Below are 27628 nucleotides of genomic sequence, written 5' to 3' on the forward strand. Positions count from 1 at the left end.
GAAAAAACCAACAAATAAATTATCTCATACTTCATCTCAAAATCCTAGGAAAAAAAGAGCAAAACAACAGCAAAAGAAGTAGAAGGCAAGAAATAATTAAAATCAGAGCTGAAATTAATGAAATCAAAACAAAAGAAACAATTGAAAAAATTGACAAAACTAAAAGTTGGTTCTTTGAAAAAATAAATAAAATCGACAGACCTTAGCCATGCTAACGAAGAGAAGAAGAGAGAGAACTCAAATTACTAGCATACGGGATGAAAAAGGCAATATCACAACAGACACTTCAGAAATACAGAAGACAATCAGAAACTATTTTGAATCCTTATACTCCAATAAAATAGAAGATAGTGAAGGCATAGATAAATTTCTTAAGTCATATGATCTGCCCAGATTGAGTCAGGCAGGAGGATATAGACAACCTAAACAGACCAATATCAATTGAGGAAATAGAAGAAACCATCAAAAGACTACCAACTAAGAAAAGCCCAGGACCGGATGGGTATACAGCAGAGTTTTACAAAACCTTTAAAGAAGAACTAATACCAATACTTTTCAAGCTATTTCAGGAAATAGAAAAAGAGGGAGAACTTCCAAATTCATTCTACGAGGCCAACATCACCCTGATTCCTAAACCAAAGACACTTCAAAGAAAGAAAACTACAGACCAATATCTCTGAATGAACCTAGATGCAAAAATCCTCAATAAAATTCTGGCGAATTGGATACAAAAACGTATCAAAAAAATTGTGCACCATGATCAAGTAGGATTCATCCCTGGGATGCAAGGCTGGTTCAATATACGGAAATCAATAAATGTTATTCACCACATCAATAGACTTAAAAATAAGAACCATATGATCATCTCGATAGATGCAGAAAAAGCATTCGACAAAGTACAGCATCCCTTTATGTTCAAAACTCTAGAAAAACTAGGGATAACAGGAACATACCTCAAAATTATAAAAGCAATCTATGCTAAGCCTCAGGCTAGCATCATTCTGAATGGAGAAAAATTGAAGGCATTCCCTCTAAAATCTGGAACAAGACAGGGATGCCCTCTCTCACCACTTCTGTTCAACATAGTTCTCGAAACACTGGCCAGAGCAATTAGACAGACGAAAGAAATTAAAGGCATCAAAATAGGAAAAGAAGAACTTAAATTATCACTATTTGCAGGTGACATGATTCTATACCTAGCAGACCCAAAAGGGTCTACAAAGAAACTATTAGAGCTAATAAATGAATTCAGCAAAGTGGCAGGATATAAAATCACCACGCATAAATCAAAGGTATTCCTGTATATCAGTGACAAATCCTCTGAAATGGAAATGAGTACAACCACTCCATTCATAATATCCTCCACAAAAAAAAAAAATACTTGGGAATCAACCTAACAAAAGAGGTGAAAGACTTATACAATGAAGCCTACAGAACCCTAAAGAGAGAAATAGAAGAAGATCTTAGAAGATGGAAAAATATACCCTGTTCATGGATAGGCAGAACTAACATCATCAAAATGGCGATATTACCAAAAGTTCTCTATAGGTTTAATGCAATGCCAATCAAAATCCCAACGGCATTTCTTGTAGAAATAGATAAAGCAATTATGAAATTCATATGGAAAAATAAAAGACCCAGAAGAGCAAAAACAACTCTAAGCAGGAAGTGTGAATCAGGCGGTATAGCGATACCAGACCTCAAACTATACTACAGAGCAATAGTAACAAAAACAGCATGGTACTGGTACCAATACAGGCGGGTGGACCAATGGTGCGGAAAAGAGGACACAGAAACCAATCCACAAAACTACAACTACCTTATATTTGATAAAGGGGCTAAAAGCATGCAATGGAGGAAAGATAGCATCTTCAACAAATGGTGCTGGGAAAACTGGAAATCCATATGCAACAAAATGAAACTGAATCCCTTTCTCTCGCCTGCACAAAAGTTAACTCAAAATGGATCAAGGAGCTTGATACCAAATCAGAGACACGCCGTCTGATAGAAGAAAAAGTTGGCTACGATCTACATACTGTGGGGTCGGGCTCCAAATTCCTCAATAGGACACCCATAGCACAAGAGTTAATAACTAGAATCAACAAATGGGACTTACTCAAACTAAAAAGTTTTTTCTCAGCAAAAGAAACAATAAGAGAGGTAAATAGGGAGCCTACGTCCTGGGAACAAATCTTTACTCCTCACACTTCAGATAGAGCCCTAATATCCAGAGTATACAAAGAACTCAAAAAATTAGACAATAAGAAAATAAATAACCCAATCAACAAATGGGCCAAGGACCTGAACAGACACTTCTCAGAGGAGGACATACAATCAATCAATAAGTGCATGAAAAAATGCTCACCATCTCTAGCTGTCAGAGAAATGCAAATCAAAACCACCCTAAGATACCATCTCACTCCAGTAAGATTGGCAGCCATTATGAAGTCAAACAACAACAAGTGCTGGCTAGGATGTGGGGAAAAGGTTACTCTTGTACATTGCTGGTGGGACTGCAAATTGGTACAGCTAATTTGGAAAGCAGTATGGAGATTTCTTGGAAAGCTGGGAATGGAACCACCATTTGACCCAGCTATTCCCCTTCTCAGTCTATTCCCTAAAGACCTAAAAAGAGCATGCTACAGGGACACTGCTACATCGATGTTCATAGCAGCACAATTCACAATAGCAAGACTGTGGAACCAAGCTAGATGCCCTTCAATAGACGAATGGATTTAAAAAATGTGGCATTTATACACAATGGAGTATTACTCTGCATTAAAAAATGACAAAATCGTAGAATTTGCAGGGAAATGGATGGCATTAGAACAGATTATGCTAAGTGAAGCTAGCCAATCCCTAAAAAACAAATGCCAAATGTCTTCTTTGATATAAGGAGAGTAACTAAGAACAGAGTTGGGAGGAAGAGCATGAGAAGAAGATTAACATTAAACAGGGGTGAGAGGTGGGAGGGAAAAGGAAAGAGAAGGGAAATTGCATGGATATGGAAGGAGACCCTCATGGTTATACAAAATTACATACAAGAGGAAGTGAGGGGAAAGGGGGCAAAAAACAAGGGGGAGAAATGAATTACAGTAGATGGGGTAGAGAGAGAAGATGGGAGGGGAGGGGATGGGGGATAGTAGAGGATAGGAAAGGCAGCAGAATACAACAGACACTAGTATAGCAATATATAAAACAGTGGAAGTGTAACCGATGTGATGCTGCAATCTGTATACAGGGTAAAAATGGGAGTTCATAACCCACTTGTATCAAAGTGTGAAATATGATATGTCAAGAACTATGTAATGTTTGGAACAACCAACAATAAAAATTAAAGGAAAAAAAATTAAAAAAAAACAATAAATAATCTGTAAGACTTCAAAAAAAATTTCAAAATGTGTTGAAAGAAGATCTAAATAACTGAAGAGAATATTCCATGTTCATGGATCAGATTTAATATTGTTAAGATTATAGCACTATTCATTGATCTACAGATGGAACAAAATCATTATCAAAATTATAGCTGACTTTTTATTTCAGAAACTGGCAAGCAAGAATAGCCAAAACAGTCCTGAAAAGGAAGAACAAAATTATAAGACTGTCACTTCCCCATTTAAAAACTTACATAACACTGAAGTAATCAAGTCAGTGTTGTACTGGCATAATGGTAGACACACAGATCAAAGGGATATAATTGAGAGTCCAGAAATAAAATCTTACATATATAGACAATATTTGTGATTTTTGACATGATGCCAACACCCTTCAATGGAAGAAAGACAAGACTTCAAAAAAATGATGCTGATTCAGGTGCCATAGTCTCAGCTATTGTGCAAGCCGAAGTGGGAGGAGTCCAGAAGTTTGAGACCAGCCTGGGTAACTTAGGGAGACACCTGTCTCAAAAAAAAAAAAAGCTTAATGCAACAAGATATCCACCTTCAAAACAATTAAATTGAAACCATTTCATTTATTAAAAAAATTAATTGAATTGGACCTCATCAAAATTAAAAGCTTTTGTGCTTCAAAGGAACACCACTGAGAAAGTGAAAAAATAACCTGTAAAATGGAAGAAAGTATTTGCAAATTCAGTGTACTTGCATCCAGAATATGCAAAGAATTCTCCACAATTAAGAGATAAATAAACAAAGGATTTAAAACAAATTTCTCTGAATAAGACAAGTAGCCAAGAAACTCATGAAAAGAAGCGCAACATTGTTAGTCTTTAGAGAAATGCAAATCAAAAACCACATTGATAATCTCAGCAATTTGAGACTAAGATAGGAGGATTGAATGTGTAGACCAGCCTCAGTAACTTAGACCCTATGTAAAAATAAAATAAAACACAAGAAAACCCCACATATACATACAATGGAATACTATTTTATACATACCAGAATGACTCATGTTTAAAAGACCAAAGACCTGTCTTAACAAGTGTTAATAAGATGTGAAAAAACTGTAACCATCATACATTGCTGGTGGGATTGTAAAATGATACCATCACCTTGGAAAACATTTTGGCAGTTGATCAAAATATTTAACAGAATTATTTAACACAACTATCCTCCTAGATATATTCCCAAGAGAAATAAAAACATGTCCACGAGTATTCAGAGCAGTATTATTCATAATAGCTAAAAGATGGAAACAACCTACATGTTTAGCAATTGATGAATGAATAAATAAAATGTGCATATCCATACAGAGGAATATTATTGGGCAATAAAATGAATAAGGTACTGATATTAAAGCAGAGATTAGGCAGCATAGGACCTCTTGAAATAAAAACTGCATTGATTGCTTTCAACTCTTTTTAAAAACAGCCCTACTTGCAACCTAGACAAGATCACCAGAACCTCCTCATTTTCCTTTTAATTCTTTCTTGCTCTTGTCTGTGTTCTAAGCTGCCAGTGGGCAGGTGAGGAAAGGACTATTAAGGGGCCCTTTAGGGAGCCACTAGAGGTGAAGGTCAGTCCTTGAAATGCTAACCATCCTGAGTCTACCAAACAGAAGTATTGGGAAGAATTAGGAGATAACTAATCTGAAACTCAAAAACTAAGGTTGTATTTTCTATTTTATTTAAAAAGGAGTTTAAACACTGTGTGTTTTCTATTACTGAGTAGGAAATTACCTCACAGTTTAGTGGCTTAAAGCAATAAACATTTATTATCTAATAGTTTTTGTGGTCAAGAACAGAGAACATCTTAGCTCAGTGGTTCTGGCTCAGGATCTGAACTTGTGGGCATAGTTTAAAACCACTGAACAATGAAATGCTTGAGTTTTTAAATTGACACACATTTCAAATCAATTTTGCAGTGTTTAACTGTTCTTAAGAGACTAGATGTTTGGCTCTCTGGTGGGAATGACTTATGTGTGTGGAACCGAAAATTAGATCTCCTGTGTAAGACCAGCCACCTTTCTGATACAGGTAAACAAAATATAATGCTGGGGTCTGGGGTTGAAGTTCAGTGGTAAAGCACTTGCCTAGCACCTATGATACACTGGGTTCGATCCTCAGCACCACATAAATAAATAAAGGAATTGTGTCCATCTACAACTAAAAATTTTATATATATATCTGAATCATGATTGATAGACTCTAGAAGACAGCAAATCTTCAAAGAGACTTTATGAACACAAAGGTCTTTATGGGGGATTTGGGTTTTGTTTTGGTTTAGCTCCAAAGATTACAGGTAGCCATATTCAGTTAGTATATTCACTTCACAAATAATGTAATGAACATTTTTAACATAGAATGTTTTCTGAATTTAGAATTACTCTCATACTCTGTGCATCTGCTCTTATCTCTTCCACTTCCTCTGGCCCCACTATACTTTCATTTCCTCCTCTAGCACTATCTCACACATGGGAAAATACAAAACATACTGGTTAAAAAAAAAAGACATGTGGAGGAGAAATTAAGCCAGAAAATCTCTTCAGATCACAACAGTGTTACTAGTCTTGATGGATGGGAAGGACAAGCACATGAGTAAAATATTTTCCAAATTTACCTATATACTATGAATTACATCTATATAATATCACAATGGAAAGTTAACTTTAATGCATAGATTTTTGTCAACATATATGCTGGTTCTAATAATCAACTCTAACTCTATAATTCTTTCTAACAAAAGTAATAATTATAACATATAGAAATTGTGGTTAGCTTCAAATCATTTCATGATTCAGTTATGAAAATATATTCAGAACTCTATACTTAAAAGCATGGTAGTATGTGGTTGTAGTCTCGGCTTCTTGGGATGCTGAGGCAAGAGGATCACTTGCCCAAGAGGTATGGGCCAGTCTGGGTGACATAGTGTGACCCTGTCTCTTAACACAATAAACAGACAAACCCTACAGAAAACTCTGTATGAAATATGGTATGGTATAACTCTGATTATTTTAGTAATATAAGGACTTTTGTAAATGTATTTATTGACCATAAGAATGCTGTTAATTATTGGCTAACTCTGACTCACCAAATTCAGTTTCTCCTATATTTTCATTCAAAACCATGCTTCCAACATGCAGTGCTTCAGTGGTAGATGGCGGCTGGATGTCCTCTAATTCGCCTCAGTCAGATCTCACATGTTAAAGGCTCAGTCCCCAAGACTGCCCCATCTCACTTCAAATGCCATTTATAACACTATGTTTTTTGACCCATGGGCTATAAATCAGGATTCTCACAACCCCCTTCTTGGATTTGATTAATGACTAGAGCAGCTCTCAGAACTCAGGGAGGGTATCACAAAGGATGCAGAGGAAAGCCACATGGGGAACGCAGGTGGGAAGGGGTGAGGAGCTTCTGTGTCCTCTCCAAGTGTGTCAACCTCCATAACCTCCATGTGTCTGCTATATGGAATCTCTGAACCCTGTCCTGTTGTTTTTCAAACAAAAAACATGCTTCATTCCATAGGCATGGCTGATTAAGTCATTGGCTACTAGTGACCCATTCCACCTTCGGCCCCTATATTCTCCCTGGAGGTAGGGAAATGGGGCTGAAAGCCCTAATCCTCTAATTCTGCCTTGATCTTTCTGGCAACCAGTCCTCATTCTGAAGTGACCTAGTGACTGCCAGCCATCCCATTAGCATATAAAACACCCTATATTTTTAGAGATACAAAGGGTTTTAGAAGTTGGGTTATAGGAAACAGGATGAAGAACAAATATGTATTTCACAATGTCCTGTTAGCTCATTTAGTGCCCAGGCTTAAGTTTACATTGAGGGAAAAATACCAATTTTATCTCATTCAAATTAGCCATCTTGTAAATGGGTGATGGAGATTATCAGAAGGAAGTTGAAATGGCTGAATATACAACTTTGCCACAGCAGTAAAAGTTTTCAAAGAGCATGTTCTACCCGTAATAAATCAGTGTCTTCCAGAGGTCTCAGAAATCTACTTAGAACAATCATTTTCCATTTGTAAACATGTATATAAGTATGTTTGTAGCAAGTTTTGTGTACTTTGTTGTTACCATCTCCTTTATAGGATATGATTGACATAAAACTCAGAATATTTTTGTTGGAATTCATAAAAAATGATTTGAATTTTATATATTTCTGAAGGTATCAGTGCTTTGGTTGAAATACCTAAGAACTGTGTCATAGCAGCAGTTGGCAAAGAACTGAGTGAGTATGATTTTTCTTTCTTTTTTTATTTATATACATGTGTGTGCATGTGTGTATATGTATATATATTTTAAACTAGACTAGTATATAAGTGCTGGAAAGACAAAGTAGTCTTTATTTCAGGGATATTTGCCCCTGCCAAGCCTTGGTTCCTTGGGATTGTTGAAAGTGATACATAAAGTGAAACATTTTCAAGATGTTACATCAGGTTTCTTGTTAGAATTTTAGTTTACTATTTTCTTTGTTGTTTTAACAATATATTGCTACTTTTTCTAAAATCACAGTCTCAGGATAAACTTGGTAATATTCCACTTAAAGCAGCATTTTCACACAACTTTGATAGGAGTTCTCTTTTGTATCATCTAAAAGACCTTCTCTTGACAACCATTGAACATGAATGGCTATCAGAATATAATAACCTTGCTAGAGATTTATAAGTAGGTGAAATAGTGTCAGAAATACAGAAGAAGAAAAAAAAATGGTATGACTTGTTTCCCAGAGAGACATGTGAGAAAGAAGAGAGACTTGGGTGGGTAATTACCACTACTTGGAAAGGATAAAAGACCTTTCTACTTCTCAGATGTTAGGAATCCTAATCTTTGAGCATCCACAACACCTGCTCCAGTGGCTTATCATAGCACTTAATTTACTGATGCTAAGTCTGTGTAAGAGTCTCATTCTCACTGTGGACTGAGCATTTCAAGGCAGTGCCTGGGCCTTGTTCACATTTGATAGCTAAAGCTCCAAGTACGTAGTAGAAGTATAATTAAGTATTGGTTGACAGAATCACTTTACTTGATTTGATTTTATATTTTCTGTATTGGTTAAAATTAGGATTATACTAGTTTAAATAAAACTATTAAAGTCAGATAATGAGTTAAGCAAAACATTGAACATCTACTATAATCAAAAGAACTGTTTGACATACAAAAATTCTAAGGCTTATTCTCAGCAGATTTATAATATGTTGTGTGCCTAGATATCAAGAAAAGTTGTGTTTTTGTTTATTTGTCACTGAGTTAAAGTTAAGCATGAATTTGTAGTCTAGTTCAAAGCAGTGCTTACTGGCCTAGGAATGTGAGTAGAGAAAATAGATAATGGACTTGTATCAAGGGTGTGGGACAGTCACCAGCCAGGTAAAGAGTGAGATGGGATAGCTGGACAACATGAGTTGAAGTCCTAGAAAGAGTGGGGACTTCAGTATTTGCTAGTTAATTTGGAAGAGTCAATAAAGCAAACAAGTTCTTAGGAAACCCTGACTTGGAGTTTGAGTAGATTGTTTCAAACATCTCAAGCATTTGAAAGAAACCATTTAAATTAGTATGAATAAGGCTATCTTTGGAGATGGGTTTTTCAATATGGTAGGTATTTTTCACTTCACAAAATACTTGCTTTTTGAGTAGAAAATGGTACTTCATCTTTCTTGAACATTTTAATAGAACAGTATCTCTTTTTGTCATTTAGTAATTTTCAGATTAGTAGAACCCACAGAAGGATCCTTTGAATGGGATATTATTGAAGTTAAGCGCCTCCTTGATCACCAGGATAATATTCTTTCATTGGTTAATGTCAATGGTAAGCTCATCATACATATTTATATTATGCACAATTTTGAACGTGTTAACCTATTCTGAACTTTAGTGTTTTTTTCCAGGATTCTCGAATAACTGTTATTAGAGTAATAGATTGTTAGAGATTGTGATTCTCTTTCACTCTAAGCTTATGCCAGTGAAGCTAAGCAAGAAGTCTCAAATGTTGTCAAGTCTAAGAGTTAGGAGTAAGGAAAACAGAGTGAGGCAGCAACAAGAAGATAGAGAAAAGCATAATTATCCCAGGTGCCGCATGGTAGCTGTGAGCTGATCATCATAGTGCTCATAGCATTGCAGCATTCTTGGCAAATAGTTCTGGTCAGTTCTTTTTTTTTAATATTTATTTTTTTTTTAGGTGTAGATGGACACAACACAATGTCTTTATTTTTATGTGGTGCTGAGGATTGAAACCGGGTCCCGCCCGTGCTAGGCGAGCACTCTACCGATGAGCCACAATCCCAGCCCTGGCCAGTTCTTCTTTAGTAGAAAAGATTGGAAATAGTTATGCCCTTTTGTCTTGCTGACCATATTGTTCAATATCACATAGCAAGTTATACATTAAAGTGGAATAACCAGGATTTAAGCCAGTTGTAGTTGTGATTGAAGAATCCCAGTGAATAAGAAAGGTTTGCAGAAAATGAGTCATGTCTGCCCTTCCTGTAGTTATGGGTTTTGACTTGCCAGACATTTTATTTGGCTCCATATACTATATTAGTGAGTATCTATGAGTTGAAGCTGACATCACACGGCAGGATAAGATCACAAACCATAGATCTTGACATTTAGCTAGTTCACTTACAAATAAGTGTCAGCTTATATCATCAGAGCTCTATGGGTGATCTGTGTATGAATCAGGTGAGAGAATTCGTCTTGTGGAGACTGCAAATGAGTCCTGTAAGGATCCTGTGAATATGAAATAGTAGAAAGGACCTGGACCCCAACCTCATATTTATCTGAAACCTGGACTGGCTCTTGAAGAATATTTTGTGTAAACATGAGATGAGGGGAAAGAAGGGCACAGAAAGCACCAAGAGGACCAAATGTGGTCTCTGTTTTTATGCTACTCATTTGATGTCTGTTTTTATGTCACATTTTCATGTATATTAGTCAGAATATCCCTTCTAGCTCCAAAATCCTTTGCCCAATAGCCATCTTCTTATAAACTCAGCTATATGTCTTTCTAAGGCCCAAATTGTCTATGGTGATAGAAATGACAATGATTGGTAGTGCCCCTTTCATTGTCTCTGGGGACCCTTTTTTTTCTAGCCATGGGTAGCAGCACAAAAGACCTTTTGAAGCCTCCCCAAGGCCCCAGAGCTGCTGAGAAAAGCATGGCAATGTTCTGTCCTGTTACACTGGTCATGCCTAGTTAGCTTGTTTTAGTGATGAAACAGTGGTACCATTGAACCAGTATGGTTACTTAAATGAAGATGATGGGGTGTTCCTGGTATAGCCTTAACTTCATGGTCTTTCTTTTTCTCTATGTGGTATGCAAACTTGTATAGGAATATAAATAATTTGCACAGTGATAAACTATGGTTAACTCTGTGTTATAACTAAGATGCAGAACCAAAGTCAGGAGGTGTTTATACTCCAGTTCTCTGGTTCTTTTACAATACTTGTTTTCTTCCCCCCGGGGAGTGCTGGGGTTTGCTAAGCAGATGTTCTACCATTAGCTATGTCTCCATTCCAAGGCTTATAACATTTTAAGAAAATCCTTTCAAATATTTCTTTGCCAGATTCTTAAAGGAAGGAAAATGGAAAGCTAATGCAAAAAAAAAGTTATTAATGAACGTTATAGAAAACTTGTAGTACTTTCTGCTTTATAAACTCCATGACTATAAAATTACACTACAGATATAAATAAGGCAAAAGAATATTTAGCAATCATACATGGCCAGGCAGTCTGGTAAAGTTTGAAAAAGATTGCTAACCATCTTCTCTTGTGCATGGGCATGTCAGTGATGTTGAAGATTTTCGTGATCCTGAATTGATTATGTTGTTTAATTTCTTCCTCTAATTTCTACCCTGTCTCTTTGTCCTTATCCATTAACACTAAAAGATGTGGCCAGTTACTGGGTTTCTAATTTGGGGAGCTGGGGGAGTACGTACATGTTCAGTGAGGTAGACCCAAGGAAACCTTAGAATGGTATACTAGAACTCCCACAAATATGAATAATTTATACCAGGAGATTTGCATGCCCGGGCAGAGATTTCCTAAGACAAACAACATGACTTTGCTAATACCTTCTGGCCAAAGGCTCTGTGTGCTTCTTCATTTTTTTCCTTTTTTCTTGCTTTGTGTTGACAGCATGGTCTGCTATCACAAAGTATTGGTACTTGCAAGTTATGAATAGACAGATACCAGGTCAGATTTCCATACTAAGTATCTTGATACTTAGAGGATGAAAGTCCATCCACTAATATTACATCATTGAGGCTGTTTGGTGTGAAACATTTTGCATGACTTGTATAGGAATATAAATAATTTGCACAGTGATAAACTATGTGCTGACTCAGATGAATGCAAGCATTTTTGTTCTTAGTGAAAATTTTCAAGTGGTCATTAATACTGTGTTTCTGTTGCATAGAGGAATCACAGGTACTTGGAGGATTAAGTCAGCAGACAGCTGCATGACCTCAGTGGGTTCACTCTGTGTTATAACTAAGATGCAAAACCAAAGTCAGGAGGTGTCTATACTCTCAGTTCTCTGATTCTTTTACAATTTGAGTGAAATTGAAAAGAGCAAGGTAAAGGGTGAAAGAGAAGGTTATAGAATGATTTGGACTGCTTTAAACTTTTACACTACTAAAAATACAAAGTTGTTTCTCTCCTGAGATAAGAATTGAACTTATTTTTCACACAGAAAAATCTATAATCTTTTAATAAAGCTACCTATTATGGCCTTGAAACTAAGACAGAATGTTTACATGTATGATTATTAGTAATTTTTTTTTTATTTCTAAGAGACATCTGGTTATTAGAGATTTCTGTCTTGCTGGTTTACTGGATAAATGGAATAATTAAATCACAAATATTCATCTCTGTTTTCTTAAATCACATGTCACTGGATGTTTTAATACCATTAATGTGGAATAATACTAGGGGCTCAAAATAATACCTGAGACTCAAAGATAACATTTGATATCTTTTTAAAAATGTCTAGACATGTATTATTTAACTTGATATTTACAATCATTCTCATTTAATGCATGAGAAATCCAAGATGAAGAAAGGTTCATGATTTCCTAAAGAACACCTGCCTAAAAATAGGCAGGGAGGCAAAGTTAGAACTTTGGTTTCCAGACTCAGTGCATTGTTTTGTTCTCTTACCTCAAAAATGTAAAGAATCAAAACAAATTACATTTTTAGAGGTAATTTTTAATCTAGCAGTTGTACATTTTCAGTGAATGCATAATGTGTAAAGTGTCTTGGCCCATTGATGTCATTTTATTTAAAGATTTTTAAAACGTCATTATACAAATTAGATAATCATAGAAGAAAATAGTGAGAAACACTGAAAAAAAAAGAATTAAAATCATCCCATCATCCAGTATTAAACACTAGTCCACATCCTTGTATATGTGTGTGTATTATAATTATATATGATATATAAATATGATATACTGTTTTGTAACAGTATCTCATGAATATATTTCCTTGTCAATATAAAAACATACTTTTACAACTTACCTTTCAATAACAGCATTACTGTTTCATTTTGTGAATGTCTGATATATTCGCTCTCCAATTAGATGTTTAAGTTGTCTTCAGGTTTTTAAGACTATGTCTAGCAACCTTGTATATATGTCTTTTATACATTTCCTTCAAAGTAAATTCCTAGAAGTGGAATTGGTGGTTTATATTTTTATGGTTTTGATATATATTACCAAATTAATCTTTGAAAAGATTATTTCAGACTTATATCAATGAGTACTAAGGCATTAGCAGTATATGAACATGTTGATTTCCTATGATTTTGCTGGTATTGGGCATTTTTCTGTTTTATAATAAGAAATTTATGAATTTCAATTTATAAATCTGTAACTTTTCCAATTTACAAGTCAATAAATGGTATCTTGTTGCATTTAAATTTCTTTGATTATTAAAGGAGTTTAAAAATCTTTATATATATTTACTGATCACTTGTTTCCCTGTTCAGCTCCTTTACACATTTTTCTGCTGGGGTATTTATCTTGTTCTTAGTGATTTCTGAGAACTCCTTATGTATCAAATATATTAAACCTGTTTTGACTTCTAAGTTGCAAATTTTCTCCATCTCTTTGCCATCTAAGTGTATGATTTTTTTTTCTTCTTATCAAGCAGATATTTACTTGAATCTCTTCCCCCCCGTTCCTGCCCTCCTTCCTTTAGAGCCCTTTACCACTCCATATTCTTAAAACTATTCAGCTTTATTTTCTTTAATCCTTTAAGTTCCTGTAATATTTTAATTTATATTATGTACAATTTTGAACTTGTTAAACTATTCTAAACTTATTTTGGTATACATTCCAAGGTAAGGTTCTTTTATTTTTTATTCCCAAACTTGACTAAACATTCCAGCATGAGATATTTTATTACGAGAGTAAAATGTAATAATTATCAAACACTAAGAAACTAAACTTAAAGCCTATTTCTAGTCTTTTAATTCTATTTTATTAACCTTTCTGTTTGGCTTATTTAGGTGTCTCATTGTTCTTATTATTGTGGTTTTATAGAATATTACTACTAGGCATTCCATTCATTTGTTCCTTTAGCCTAGAGAAAATGATCAATAATTAGGCATTTGTGAACTTTGCCTAGATCAGAGTTTTGTTACGGGCTCCCATGTTGGAGAGCTGATCATCTGGGATGTCCTGGACTGGACCATTCAGGCTTATGAACGCAACTTCTGGGACCCATCTCCACAGCTGGACACCCAGCAAGAAATAAAACTCTGTCAAAAACCAAATGACATTTCCATTCATCATTTCACATGTGATGAAGAGGTAAAAAAAAAATTCTATACATTATCTATAAAGTTTATACTTTATCTATAAACTTTTTTAATAAGCCAAATTTCTGATTTTTAAAACTTAATCTCATAATGAACATAAAAATATCATTCCCTATCGTTTCAAGTTGTGTCTTCAAATGGTCTAATATTTTACATAGACTGTACCACTTACATTAAAAAAGGATTTTTAAATCTTTGCTTCTAATCTTCAGGCAAAGAAGTGATTAGATGACTGCAGATTTAGAAACCCTATTACAATTTTGGGTTGGATTAAATAATCCCATAGAATTTGAAGTTAATGCTTCAAATTGTTTTCAGTACACTGTAAAAATTCTTTTGAAGATTCTAGTACATTTCTGAGAGGGATAAAAAAATAAAAACAAAAAATTCTAGGAATGTTTATCTTTAGTGTGCTGACATCTGGGGAAGATAATTGATTAATTGCTGCTATCCATATGTTAGGCCTTGACAGTGATGTTCTTGAAGCACTTGTGCTGTGAAAGATCAGTACCAATGGACTTCTGAATCTTGGCTCTGACCTGACAAAAACAAGAAAACAAACAGTCTTCTGTGGTGACCTATGCTATAATCCCAGCCACTTAGAAAGATCAAAAGTTCAGGTCCAGCCTAGGCAATTTATCAAGTCTCTGTCTCAAAATAAAAAGGGCTGGGGATATATAGTTCAGTGATAGAGCATCACTGGGTTCAATCTCTAGTACTGGGAATGGGGTTTGGGGGGATCTCTTTTAGTCTGAGAAACTCAGAAAGGGGGAGTTAGTTTTCTAAACATGATCACACACACACAAAAAATGTAAACATTGAGGAGGGGGACTAGAGGAAGCTTTTCTTTCACTTTATTTTGTCCCTTTATATCCTGGTTTTCTAAAGGCATACGTGTTATTATTATTATTTAAAAAGTTCAGAAGTTGTGTACTGAAAGGGAAAGGCTTTTAATTTCTTTGCATCTCTCTTTAAAAACAAAAACATAAGAATAGGATAAAAGTGGATTAAAAAAAATACATGTACACAGGGCTGGGGCTTGTAGCCCAGTGGCAGAGTACTTGCCTACATGTGTGAAGCACTGGGTTTGAAAAAAAAAAATTTTTAAATACATGTACACCTAAATATCAAGTTTCTATGTATCCCAATTTTATTTTGAAAAAAAATATATATATGTGATAGAACAATAGGTCACACTTATATATATGAGAACACTCAGAAAAGTGTTCTTATTATAGCCCTAAAATTATATATAAGTGTGTGTGTATTTAAATTTTGTATTTTTTCTCACTTTTGTAAAATTTAGTACTTAAAAATTTTTAAATTTTGTATTCAAGATTTTTTGATTAATCTTTATTAGCGCTATAAATGCTTGAGTAAGTATTAATCAGTTTCCCCCAATTTTCTTTCTTTTGTTGGGGGTTCTTTCCATCTCTAGGTTCTTTTTATCCTCCATTAATCGTTGATGGTGGATGACTGATAGAGTATCTCTGTTGAATGTCTCTGCCCCAAAGCTCATGAGTTCTCTAATTATGTTTATAATTTTCTACATGGCCTTTGATTAATTACTTGAACTCCATGGACTTCCTGCTCTGTAGAATGAGTTTTGGGGGTTCTGCATTGAATATAATCCTTAGGGCTCTAGACTTTAGTACTTTGGCTAGCCATTTCCTTTAATTGTGCATGGCAACTGGTCTCAGCTTGCATTACTGAGAACAGAGTACTTAACCCTAAGTACTCTGTTAATCATTCGACTTTTACTCTGGGAAGCTCAGGGGCATGCTTTGGTACAGCTAATCCAGTTAGTAGGTCTGAGTTGGGTTTGTAGCCAACAAGAAGGATTAGGGGCTCAACATCTCTGGTTGAAAGCAGGGGGAAATCTGTAGGAATTTTTGATAGGTCTGCCTCTTAGGGTACCCAATGAATAAAAATGAATGATTCCAAGACAAGTGCTACCTGATGTCTAGTAACTTAAAAATAATTTCAGAAGCAAGGTGGTATGGTATAAGGAAAGAGCAAGAAACTGGAATAACATGACTTTGATTTTGATATTGAGTCTATGCCTGATTTCTTTTGTAATTTTAAACTTTTTAAAAATTTAACTTGCTCATCTGGAAAATGGCAATGATGCATGTTTTTCCTACCTTAACAAGATGTTTTGAAGCTGAAGTAAGATGAAATTGGCAAAAATGTTTTCAAAAAATTAAAGTTGTTTTAGTAAAAAGGTATTTCTAACATTACATAGAAACAACGTTTTTTGTGAAGCCTTCAGAGGATCTTATGATGATAGTACAACTATAGCATATGTTTTTTCAATCATATTTATAGGTCTCTTGATTGCTTAAGATGCCGGGTACAAGTAATTTTTCTCACATATTCCAGGCAAAAGAAGCTAAGTAATTTTCTCAAGGATAGTGTTTCGTAGATGAAAATCCAGGCTGCTGCAGGACCAAGCTGCCAGCCATAGTTCCTTCCTTGAGCTGTCACAACTCATTGAGGAAGAAAGTAATGTTATGCAGAGCCTTTTCTGTATTAGTAGTTGTATCAAAGTACCAAGCACCAAGGAAAGCTTTATGCTTTGACATTTTTGGACTTCAGAGGGCAGTACAGTAACTTGGGCTGAAGGCTGGGAACAGGGGAGGTAACCATGATTTTCTGATGTCACACAAGGGCTGGGAATCTATTATACCAGATGTAGTAGGCATTAGTTTTATGCCCCTTTTTAATAACTTTTTCCCCCCAGAATGTATTTGCTGCAGTTGGAAGGGGTTTATATGTGTATAACCTTCAAATGAAGCGTGTGATTGCCTGCCAGAAAACTGCACATGACTCCAATGTCCTGCATATTGCCAAACTTCCAAACAGGTATAAGTTCCATCTGTTCTGCAGTAGATGAAAGTAAGTCACGGTTCCCAGGGCTGCCAGTGTAATTTCTCAAGTGACCAAGCTACCTGGCTCTGTGGCTTGACCTGCTGTGTTCTTTTGGTAATGGAGAATGCCCTATGGCTGACTCTGAAGAGGAGTTGATTACAGGAACCAAGGTTCAAAGGAATTATATTGAATATCATTCTAAGAAAAGATCATTTAAATTTGGTGCTTTTTTAAAAAAACAAGTTTAAAGACTGTGGCATTTAACAACATACTGATTTTCCTATTTATATTTTATATAAACCCACCTTGTTGTTGTTTGTTTATAATCAGAATTAAATGGTAGGGGCTGGGGTTGTGGCTGGGGGGTAGAGTGCTCGCCTAGCACATGTGAGGCACTGGGTTTGATCCTCAGCACCACATAAAAATAAATAAACAAAGTAAAGGTATTACGTCCATTTACAACTAAACAAAATAGTTTTTAGAAAATGAATAAAATAAAGGTATTGTGTTCATCTACAACTAAAAAAAATATTTAAAAAAAGAATTAAATGGTAGGCTTCTCATTGTCTAAGGCTTCGAAGTGAGGGTTTTCCTCTCAGAGTAGCTGTAGCTGCAGAGTTTCTACGGATGAAATTATGGGAAGACAATAGCATTATTTTCTATGCAGGATATATTTAGAGTAAGAGGCACCCTGAATACAAATGCTCAGAATATTGTAAAAATATAATGCATGCAGTTTACCTGAATGTCTTTTTCACCCATTCTGGGGATCACAACCAGAGCCTTGCACATGCTAAACAAGTGCTCCATCACTGAACTATATCCCCAGCCCTCCTAAATGCAATTTTTTAAATGGAGAAATTTTTTAAATTTAAAGCATTTGAGCCAATGCACATAGTGTCATGTGTGCCTTTACTGAAGAGTGTGTTTAGTTTGCATTGTAAAGCTACATTCAATTGTGATTTTTTTCATATGTATTTTTTAGTTGTAGTTGGACACAATACCTTTATTTTATTTATTTTATGTGGTGCTGAGGATCAAACCCAGGACCTTTCACATGCTAGGTGCGTGCTCTATTGCTGAGCCACAACCCTAGCCCCTCAATTGTGATTTTTATGAACTCATGCCAAAAGCTGGAAAAAAACAACAACAACAAAAACAGTCAAGGGCTCCAATGATTTCTTTGATTGCAGATTCAGCATTTGGTCTTCCATGATGCTCTCTCTCTCCATATTACTGATTTTCTGTTCTGACAGGCAGTTAATCTCATGCTCAGAAGATGGCAGTGTACGCATTTGGGAGTTACGAGAAAAACAGCAGCTCACAGCTGAACCTGTACCAACAGGTGTGTGTCTTTTCCCCAAAAGGTAGCCTTTCTCTGTCTCTCCTTCCTCATGTGTCAGGCAGAAGAAAGGTGACTGTGTGAAGCCACAGAAATAATAGAATGTACTCTAAACAGGCATTAGATGTTTACAGTAAGTATAGGGTAATTGGGATCTAGGATCCACTTCTTAATATTGCCCTAAAGTAGAACTGCCTCTTTATTTTAATTCAACTGGGATTTTATTGTTTTGAGGGCAAACAGTTATTTCTAGTAGTTATTCAATTATATTGTCTATAATTCTGACTGGTACACAAACAAAATTTTTACCATCGGTTGTCAAACTAAAGTGTTCTTTATCATTAACATCAAACATAACTTATGGGAAAAGAACACTTTTCTTTGTGATCACCTCATGAGCTCTTGACTTTTTGGTGCTCCATTTGAAAAATAAAATTCTAGATGTTTGAATGAATTAGTTACCAGTACCCAATATGAAATCAGAGGCTGGTGCCTCTAGTTTCCTCTGGTTCTTTTACTTACCTGAGGTCCTAGGGTATTGTGTTTAACACACACATGCTGCTTTTCCTTGATTTTGTTGATTGATCTTAATTATTTCCTGTTTTAGACTTTGTCATTCAGATCTTTTACATCTCTTTCATTCCCTGTGTTTGTGTGTGTGTGTATTAATATACCTTTACTAATGGGTAAGTGGGGACAATAAAAAGAAATTAGGAACAAACCTTGCCGGTTAAAAAAGATGAAACAAAATAATGTATTTTAAAGACCCCAGTTTAGTACTTGGTGCCATCTGCTTGGTAATATAAGTGTGGAACATCTTTGCATTTAAATATTGTCTGTTTTTCTGGTCTCATATCATTATTGTAAGTCAAGCTCAGTAGTTTGGAAATGACAGAACTGATTGCATTTTTTTAGGTTTTTTTAACATGTGGGGATTTGGAAGAGTGAACAAACAAGCCAGCCAACCTATTAAAAAGCAGCAAGAAAATGCCACTTTGTGTTCACTGGAGCTCATTGGCGATTTGATTGGACACTCATCCTCTGTGGAGGTACTGCTTTTAGTGGACAGCACCGGCCACGTGGTTCCCTGCTTCTGTCTTGCACTGCTCTTTGTCTCAGAAAGACCTAAACTCTCTCATCTGTAGGTCTCTGTTATATCTGAACACGGAATAGGATAAGTGGGGGTAGTTAAGGTCTTCCTTTACAGAGAGAGGATTTGAACAAACAAGGAAAGTATTGTTTTTAAGCATGAACTTACTCACCATTTGTGCGACACAGATAGTTAACTAATAAAGGCAATGTGAATAATGTTAACTATATATGTCTACTAGTAGTCCACAGGGGGTGTAGGGTTTACAGTTAAACATGTGAAGTTAAAGCCTTAATAGAATCTGATTTCCAGGGACCTATCAAATTCACGACCAAAGCACTGTTTTGACCTATCTTTGATGGATGATAATTTGTTAACTTTATTAAACCTTAAACCTTGATAATCATTGTGCATATATGAAAATTATAAGAAATAAAATTCTAACTTAGGGAAATCCAAACACATTACTGTTTACTATAGGCACCATTGCTTGTAATGGAGAAATAAGATCAGTCAAGATAAAGAGATAGTTGGAACTGGTAACTATGACTGTGTAAACAGAGCCCTAAGTAATGAATTTCTTAATTTTTTCATAGCTAGGGAGGAACAAATTACTTTTCATCCAAATAGACATTCATACTTAGGAGTAGCAGCAGCAGCACGCTGGCTACTGTGCATTTTCTATATATCAGAAATTAATACTAAATTACATAGACCCTAGAGTTTGCAAAGAAATGTAAAATCCTTGCCCTCATGGATCTTATATTCTAGTGGAGAGGAAAGGGGCAAAGCTAATAAGCTTTGTTTAGGCTGCTTATGATGGACCCAGATGAGTAGCAGACAGTGAATACTCAGGAACTAGAACGTTTCTTGCTGAGTCCTGTAAATATTGATGGAAGATATGGGACTTCAGATTTGAGCTGAACTCTGGAGGTTAGGCAGGTGTATAGCCTTGTCACTGTATGCTCTCTGATGTTGGGTACTATGTGTTACTCTGCTTTGCTTTGCTTTACCAGGTAGCTCAGTTTTTTGTGTTTTTGTATTTTTGGGTTTTTCATTTGTTTTACCTTATTTTTGCTTGGGCATCTATTTGTAGTTTGGAGGTGGTGAATGTGGCATGTGGTAGACAAGGGCAAAGACAGCATTTACTTGGTGGCAAGGAACAGATTGGCTATGCAGGGGCATTGGGTTCCCATGGTAAGACACTAGTGTGAGAGAAAGCCTGAGATGGTACTTTCAGGTTAGATTACAAATGTCTTGTATGTAAGGCTGAATAGTTTAGACTTTTTTTTTTTTTTTAAGTAGTAGGGACCTGTCAAAAGGTTTTATGTGGTTGGGAGACCTTGAAAATGGCATATTTGTCGTAAGTCAGATTCTTAGGAATTTTCCTGAAGTGTTGATACTTCAGCATTTTTAAAAAGCGTCCTGACTTCATTGATAAAAATTTAGTGCTCCAAATTCAGTGCTCTCCTAGGTGCTGTCTCCTGAATTTCCTCATCACTTGTATGTTTTCATCCTTGCTTTCTGGCCCAGCCCTTCTACCTGTGTACTCAATTCTGTCTTTTCCAGACTCCTAATGAATTTTGTGCTGATATTTTCCCTCCTCACTCCTATATTTCAGTGAATTCTCACCTGTGGCCTCATCCTGCTGTCTTCAGAAATGTATGTTACTTCAGAGAACACTGTCATCCTCTGGTTCCTTCATGTTTGCTCCTCTCCTGTATTTCACTCTTGCCTTCAAGGACCTCATCCTTTCCTTGGGTTCACTTACCTCCTCTCTGACATGTCCCTCCATCCCCGGTGCTCATGCTGCCTTTTCATCCACATTCCACTGTCCTGTCCTTAGCCTCCAGCCTTTTCCTTTCCTAGGCACATCTCCTCCCTTTCCTTGGAGAGTTTTCTCCTGAAGCTTTCTGTGACTGCAGTTTCATCTCTGGGTCTCCTCTCTGTTTGAGTTTCTGTGGCATGCTGTAGTCTGTACTGCATTATTTAGGACCCAATTACCAAGTCTTTCCTTGGTGCCCTAATTGTTTCAGCTAAGGTTTCGTTTTCCCAACTGGTATGATCTTCTTGAGGGCAAGGACCATAAACACACCAGAGATACTTAGTAAATGCTTGTGGATTGATTGAGTGCATCTACTTTCATAGAGTTGAAGTCAATGTTTATCTTGGGAAATTTGGAATTCAAAGACTTTATGAGTGCCATTGGTACATACATAATGATTAAGTAAAGCAGGCATGGCAGGACCTGTACCTGAGAGAATCTTAAAACCAATACTTGAAGGATTAGATTATGATAACATTTAGAAGATACTTTGAGAATTCACTTAGTTTACAAAAATAGCTGTTACTCATAATTTTGTAGTTGAGCAATATTAGTTACATTCTGACTATTAACATTTTAGATAGTGGTTGTTTTTGTATATAACTGTTACCACTACTTAAAAATGAAACTTCTCATGAAAATCAAAGAGCTCTACATTCAAATCCAAGGAAGTCTGAAAGCATATTTTGTAAGTACACATGCTACTCTTGTATCAGCCTCTTCTCTTCATAAGTTCCTATAATCAGTGGTTTCAATTTTCCTTACAGATGTTTCTGTACTTTGAAGATCATGGACTTGTTACTTGCTCTGCTGATCATCTCATTATTTTGTGGAAAAATGGAGAGCGAGAATCTGGATTGCGCAGTTTAAAACTATTTCAGAAATTAGAGGAAAATGGTGACTTATACCTTGCTGTCTAGTCTAAGGAACTGAGAATACATATGCATGAACCTTGAACATCAAATATAGAGTAATACTCTGAAATACATTAATATATTGATTATTTAAATTTGTATTTTTTTTCATGTTCGGTTCATAAAATTCTACATGTTCTGAGTTTTTACACACTTACAACCCAGAAAAAAATTGCTTCTCAGGTATTAGAAAACCCACTAAAGAACATACCACAAGTTCTCCATTGGACTTTGTGCAGGTGGTGAGTGCTTAACTTGAACCATTGTGAAATGGTGGGAATAGGGGTAAGAGTAAAGTAGTAGTTTTATTTTGGGATTCCTTTACGGTGTATTTCACTAAGAATTCTTGTGATAAGCCAGGTACAGTGACACATACCTGTAATCCCAGCACCTTGAAAGGCTGAGGCAGGAGAATCATGAGTTCAAAGTCAGCCTCAGCAATGGTGAGGAGCTAAGCAACTTGGTGAGACCTTGTCTCTAAGTAAAATACAAAATAGGGCTGAGGTGTTGTGGCTTAATGGTTGAGTGCCCCTGAGTCCAATCCCCGGTACCCCCGTGCCCCCCAAAAAAGAATTCTTGTGATAAATATTTCTACAAATTTCCCTGGCCTTTAATAACTATCAGTGATTTTTTTTGGGGGGAGTACCAACTGATTTGTTTAAATCATTAATAAGTTAGTTGTGGCAACTAAAATTCTTACATACTAAAATCCATAGATGTCTTATGAAGGTATATTTCTTTCCCAGTGTGAATTGGCTTGAATGCTATTGGCCAAATTAGTACTAGAACAGCAGCTGCCCCTCAGGTGTTCCAACGATGAGTCCTAGACCAGCAGAGCAGCACAGTGTTTCCAGAATCAGGACTGTGGCTGCAAGTGCCTGATTGACCGACCTCGGAGTTAATATGAAATGCTCCTTCTGTGTGTGTTGAGATTGGATCATCTTTACCTCACCAGCCTTGTGACAGAATATGCTCTCACTTTTAGTGCTGAAAAATAAAAGTTAAAAAGTATTCTCAGCTGGGCGCAGTGGTGCATGCCTGTGGCTCAGGAGGCTGAGGCAAGAAGATCAAGAGTTCAAAGCCAGCCTCAGCAAAAGTGAGGTGCTAAGCAACTCATGAGACCCTGTCTCTAAATAAAATACAAAATAGGGCTCAAGGCTGTGGGTCAGTGGTTGCATGCCCCTGAGTTCAATCTCCAAAATATTCTCCACAGTAAAAATTCAGTGGACTTAATTATGAAATTATTCTTAATCTTCTGATTAAAGAATCCTATTAAAGAAAGGGCGAGGTGACTGATTTTCAGAAGCTAATCCTTCTCAAAGGACACTTCTGCATATTTGCTCCTTATACACAGACATACTTCCTAAATGGAATCTTTATAAATCCTTGTTTTTACTGGTCTTAATATTCCCAGCTACCCACAAAGACTGGAAGAGTTAAGGTCATCTAGGTAGACTAATGGAATAATGTCATAAATGAAGACACCTAGGGCTAAGGAGGTAAGACCTTGAGATGGTTAGCTGTGTAGTGCCTGATGTCATCATTGAGCAACTTTAAACACAGGAATCGAGGAGGAGGGAGTGAGATAAATGACTATATGACTACCACTTGAGGAAAGCCAGTTAGTGTTTACAGTCATTATTGCTGTTTGAATTCATAAGAAAAAAAGCTTTAGAGAAAACTATACTAAAACTTAAGCTACTTCTATGTGAAAATTAACACTGCCTTTTAGCCAACTAAGTGTTGTTATCGAGGCATATTTGAAAAATCACAAAGAGCTTCACCTGAAGGTGGGGCATGGGTAGCATCCCCAAGCTCGGTGGACGTGCAGTCTAGTCTGAGTGCATCAGATTGGGATCACTTTGGCTAGGTTTCTTCGGACTCCTTTAAAGCTTTTTAATTTTCTTCTCTATATAGACTTTTCCCCCTTTACTAACTTATTCTTTGCAAATTCTACATTGGCTCATGAATTAATAAAGATGTTTCTGAAGTTGTAAAAGACATAGGAATTCAGAGATTTTAAACTTTCATTTCTTAACCTATTCTGGGTTAGTATCTTGTGAGAGTGATCTGTTTGAATGGAGTGGTGAAAACCATACATGAGCTTGAGGATCGAACAGTACCACAGTGAATCCCTTCTGTGGTTATTGTCCAGCTAACTACTTTTCCATCATGAGAAACTTGTGTATTCAGAAGGTAGCCTCCAGCTCAGTCAGAGGACTTGATGGCTTTTTTCGTGAGAGCTCTGAGGTCAGAGCTAGAGGGTAGCAACATGATTCTGGTGGGGACTTAAATTCAACTGCTGCTCAGTAATTACATGTAATTGCTAAACTTTGAACTTTCAGTTTAGAAGAAAATGATAATTTAGGTCAATATGTAATTGCATTTTTTTCTATTTCCCAAGCTTAGCTTTTAATACCTAACACTATGTATCATACCTTGTCATTTTTTAAAATATTTTTTTAAATTGTACATGAAAAAAAAACTTTATTTATTTATTTATTTATTTTTATGTGGTGCTGAGGATTGAACTCAGTGCCTCATATGTCCTTGGCAAGTGCTGTACCTCTGAGCCACAACTCCAGCCTTTGCCATTTGTTTTTAAAAATACTTTTACCTCAATCTATGGCTGTATTCACATAACACAATTAAAAGTGTTGGATCATCCTTTCCATGTGTCTCAAGTGGAATAGGTGCTGATTATGATTGTTCTTTGCCCAGAAGGCTAACTAGTCCTGAACTCTGAGAGCAAGTAAATTTCAAAACCTTAAGTTAGAAGTAAAGAATGCCAGTGAAGCTATCGAATCATTCTGGGTTAAGTAACAATTCTGATAACTTTTCCTTCTTCTTGCTAGTAGTAATAGTAATAATGTCACTTTAATTAGTTTTTCTTAAAAATTAATTAAAAATACATGATATTTTAGTAAACAACTGAGTATAAGAGGAAATTATAATAGTTGCTCAATTATTTCTACATTATTTTAGCATACAGAAACTGATATATCTACTACCTGCAGGACTATATTTCTAGTAAGTTGACCTTATGGCAGAAAATACTCATAGCTAGCAACTTAGAAAAATTACACTGTAGAGTATACTGATACAGAGCAGAGCCGCACTGAAGCTTGAGTACCTGGCTCTCTTAAAGCATTTACCATCAACACTAAGGCTTGAATATGAAGTTGACTTGACATAACACTGAGTAAACTGTAATGTTTCATACAGAAGATGTCAGGGACCTGATAAACGTTACTAACCAAATGGAGCGGACAGCAAGATAGTCAGGAAAAGATCGTCCTTGCCTCAGACAAGCTTCTGAAGCCTAGTCAAATTATTTAGCTCCTTAATATGGGATTCTGGCATCCTGATTTTAATGTGTTCTGAAAACAAAGTGTGTGACTCATGAAATAAAGGACACTAAACGCAAAATTTGAAATTATGAAAAATTTAGGCCAAAGAGGTAAAATAAAAACAGCTGTTGGGGATGAAAAATGGCTGTAGGAATTTAGTTACAAGTACTTCACAAAAACATTTCATCACATTTACATAATGCAGCATTACAATACAAAGCTGGCTGCTGTCCTGACCAAGCAAGTTCTCTTATCATCTAACAAAAATAATTTAGATATATTTCATCACATGGAATCGTCATATATGTTTCCATTTTTGGTACAAAACATAGAAAAAAACATTGGCACATTATGTAGTGATAAGTCATTTTTTTTCTTCCCATGTACCAGTTTTGAGTGTTCTGCATACCAATTTTAATTTGGAAACAAAAGTAATTAGTGATTCAATTAATTCCGTCTCTGTTTATACCTCTTAAAATGCAGCATGGAGTACAGAGAAAGAAAAAATGAAGATATTTTGTTTGCTGAGTTTCTAATGTTCGTATACATAGAGAAGTGTTGGCTGGTAAAGAAAGGAAAATCTCCAGTCTGACTTTATGTGAAAAGAGCTGTATAAAAATATGCACTTGTGCTTTAGAAGCTTTTAGCATACAGTTAATAGCTTAAAATAGTATTTACTGCCTCTCCATATACCTATTTTCTGATATATTTACACATCTTGCAATCCCTTTCTATATCATTTAAGCAAATGGCATGATCTCAAATATAGATAAGTTAAAAATATCTGAACCTTGAAACTCCCCCATCCCCTCCCCAGATATATATGTCTAGGTGGTGCACGGCACAACAAATGCCATGGGCTTAGACCCAGAAAATTTAGATCATTTTAATAAAAATTTTTAACAGCAAATGTATATAAATTTTTTTTTAAAAAAGCTTGTCCAAGGGCATTCAGATTTAATGGCTTTTAGATTAATACTCAGTGTAGTGCCGTGTGGCTGCCCCCGTGAGCTGTAAGTAAGGGAAGCTCAGGATTCCCCCCACGTGCAATGCCACTCCTCCCCAGTCATGGATGCCTTTCTGTTCAGATGAATTCCTTTCACACGGAGAGTGACACAGACTGCTCAGCCTCGTCTAGAGGGGCACATGCCAGGCCAAGGCAGCATCCTAACTTGGGTGTCACACCCTCAACCCAGAAGATCCACCTAGCCATAGAAGCTGTGAAGCTAGCTAGTCGATCAACAATTTGGTCCTAGTTGTTCTGCTCATTTTATGTAGCTTTTTTCTTAGATAGATCTGTTCAGATAAGCTTCTTAGGAATCCTTTTCTTGAGGAAAATAGTCAAGCTAAACAGTGTTGATGACTTTTATGGTAAGAGATGAGCTGAACACTAGCTAAGCTATTTGGTCACCATCCAGGGGATGGGCTCACAGGCGCCAGTTTCTTGTATCCTACTAGTTACAGTGAATCAGCTCCATAGTGACAAGGCTTCACAGGATGATGGCACAGCAAAGGAGTTTGCCAAGTATTTGATCTGTCACTAAGTGATCATTCAAAAAAAATATATTTTTTTCATGGAACATAACTTTCTAAAAATGAAATTTGGGGGCTTGCATGATTCAAGGTCAAATATTAAACATTTGCTCTTTAACCTACACCTGTCATTATAATTATAAAGGAAAGCCTCTTGTACACTACTGTGATTCACAGTGCCCTTTGTAGATCAAGAGGTCCCCAACTGGTTTGGCTTTAGCTGTCAGACGGAAGCCTCAGACTTTTGCACTTTAGGTCATCTAATGTCTTCCAGTGTTTGTAGTTATCCGCCAAGTGCTGCATCAGGGCTGGCAGATGTGCAAAGGCTGCAAGAACATAAAAGAATCAAAAGAAATCTGTTAAATTAAGTTGGATTGCTGGAGCATTTATCAGGCAGGGGCTCTCTGAGGTAAGTTTGGGATTAGAATTGGAGACATATCCAAGGTTAGGCCTTAGGCTGCAAAACAAACAGGTCCTTTTA

General features: G+C 36.1%; 2 protein-coding genes across 11 annotated transcripts in view; one reads left to right on the forward strand and one right to left on the reverse strand.

Annotated features, from left to right (window-relative positions):
* The window catches only part of Wdr41 (WD repeat domain 41), a 47823-nt gene extending 25464 nt beyond the window's left edge, over nucleotides 1–22359 (forward strand). Inside the window, exons 6-13 of the mRNA XM_027927626.2 lie at nucleotides 5320–5431; nucleotides 7574–7636; nucleotides 9101–9211; nucleotides 14030–14214; nucleotides 16966–17087; nucleotides 18350–18438; nucleotides 19351–19484; nucleotides 22118–22359. Of these exons, the coding sequence (XP_027783427.1) occupies nucleotides 5320–5431; nucleotides 7574–7636; nucleotides 9101–9211; nucleotides 14030–14214; nucleotides 16966–17087; nucleotides 18350–18438; nucleotides 19351–19484; nucleotides 22118–22270 (969 nt within the window). The 3' untranslated portion in view covers nucleotides 22271–22359. The remainder of the gene's footprint in view (nucleotides 1–5319; nucleotides 5432–7573; nucleotides 7637–9100; nucleotides 9212–14029; nucleotides 14215–16965; nucleotides 17088–18349; nucleotides 18439–19350; nucleotides 19485–22117) is intronic.
* Nucleotides 22360–25693: 3334 nt separating this feature from the next.
* The window catches only part of Pde8b (phosphodiesterase 8B), a 232668-nt gene continuing 230733 nt past the window's right edge, over nucleotides 25694–27628 (reverse strand). For all 10 annotated transcript variants that reach the window (XM_071612474.1, XM_071612473.1, XM_071612472.1 and 7 more), the window contains one exon: nucleotides 25694–27473. In XM_071612474.1, coding sequence (XP_071468575.1) covers nucleotides 27364–27473 — 110 coding nt within the window. In that variant the 3' untranslated portion in view covers nucleotides 25694–27363. The remainder of the gene's footprint in view (nucleotides 27474–27628) is intronic.

The sequence above is a fragment of the Marmota flaviventris genome, chromosome 5 (assembly GCF_047511675.1).
Source record: "Marmota flaviventris isolate mMarFla1 chromosome 5, mMarFla1.hap1, whole genome shotgun sequence".
Classification (NCBI taxonomy): Eukaryota; Metazoa; Chordata; class Mammalia; order Rodentia; family Sciuridae; genus Marmota; species Marmota flaviventris.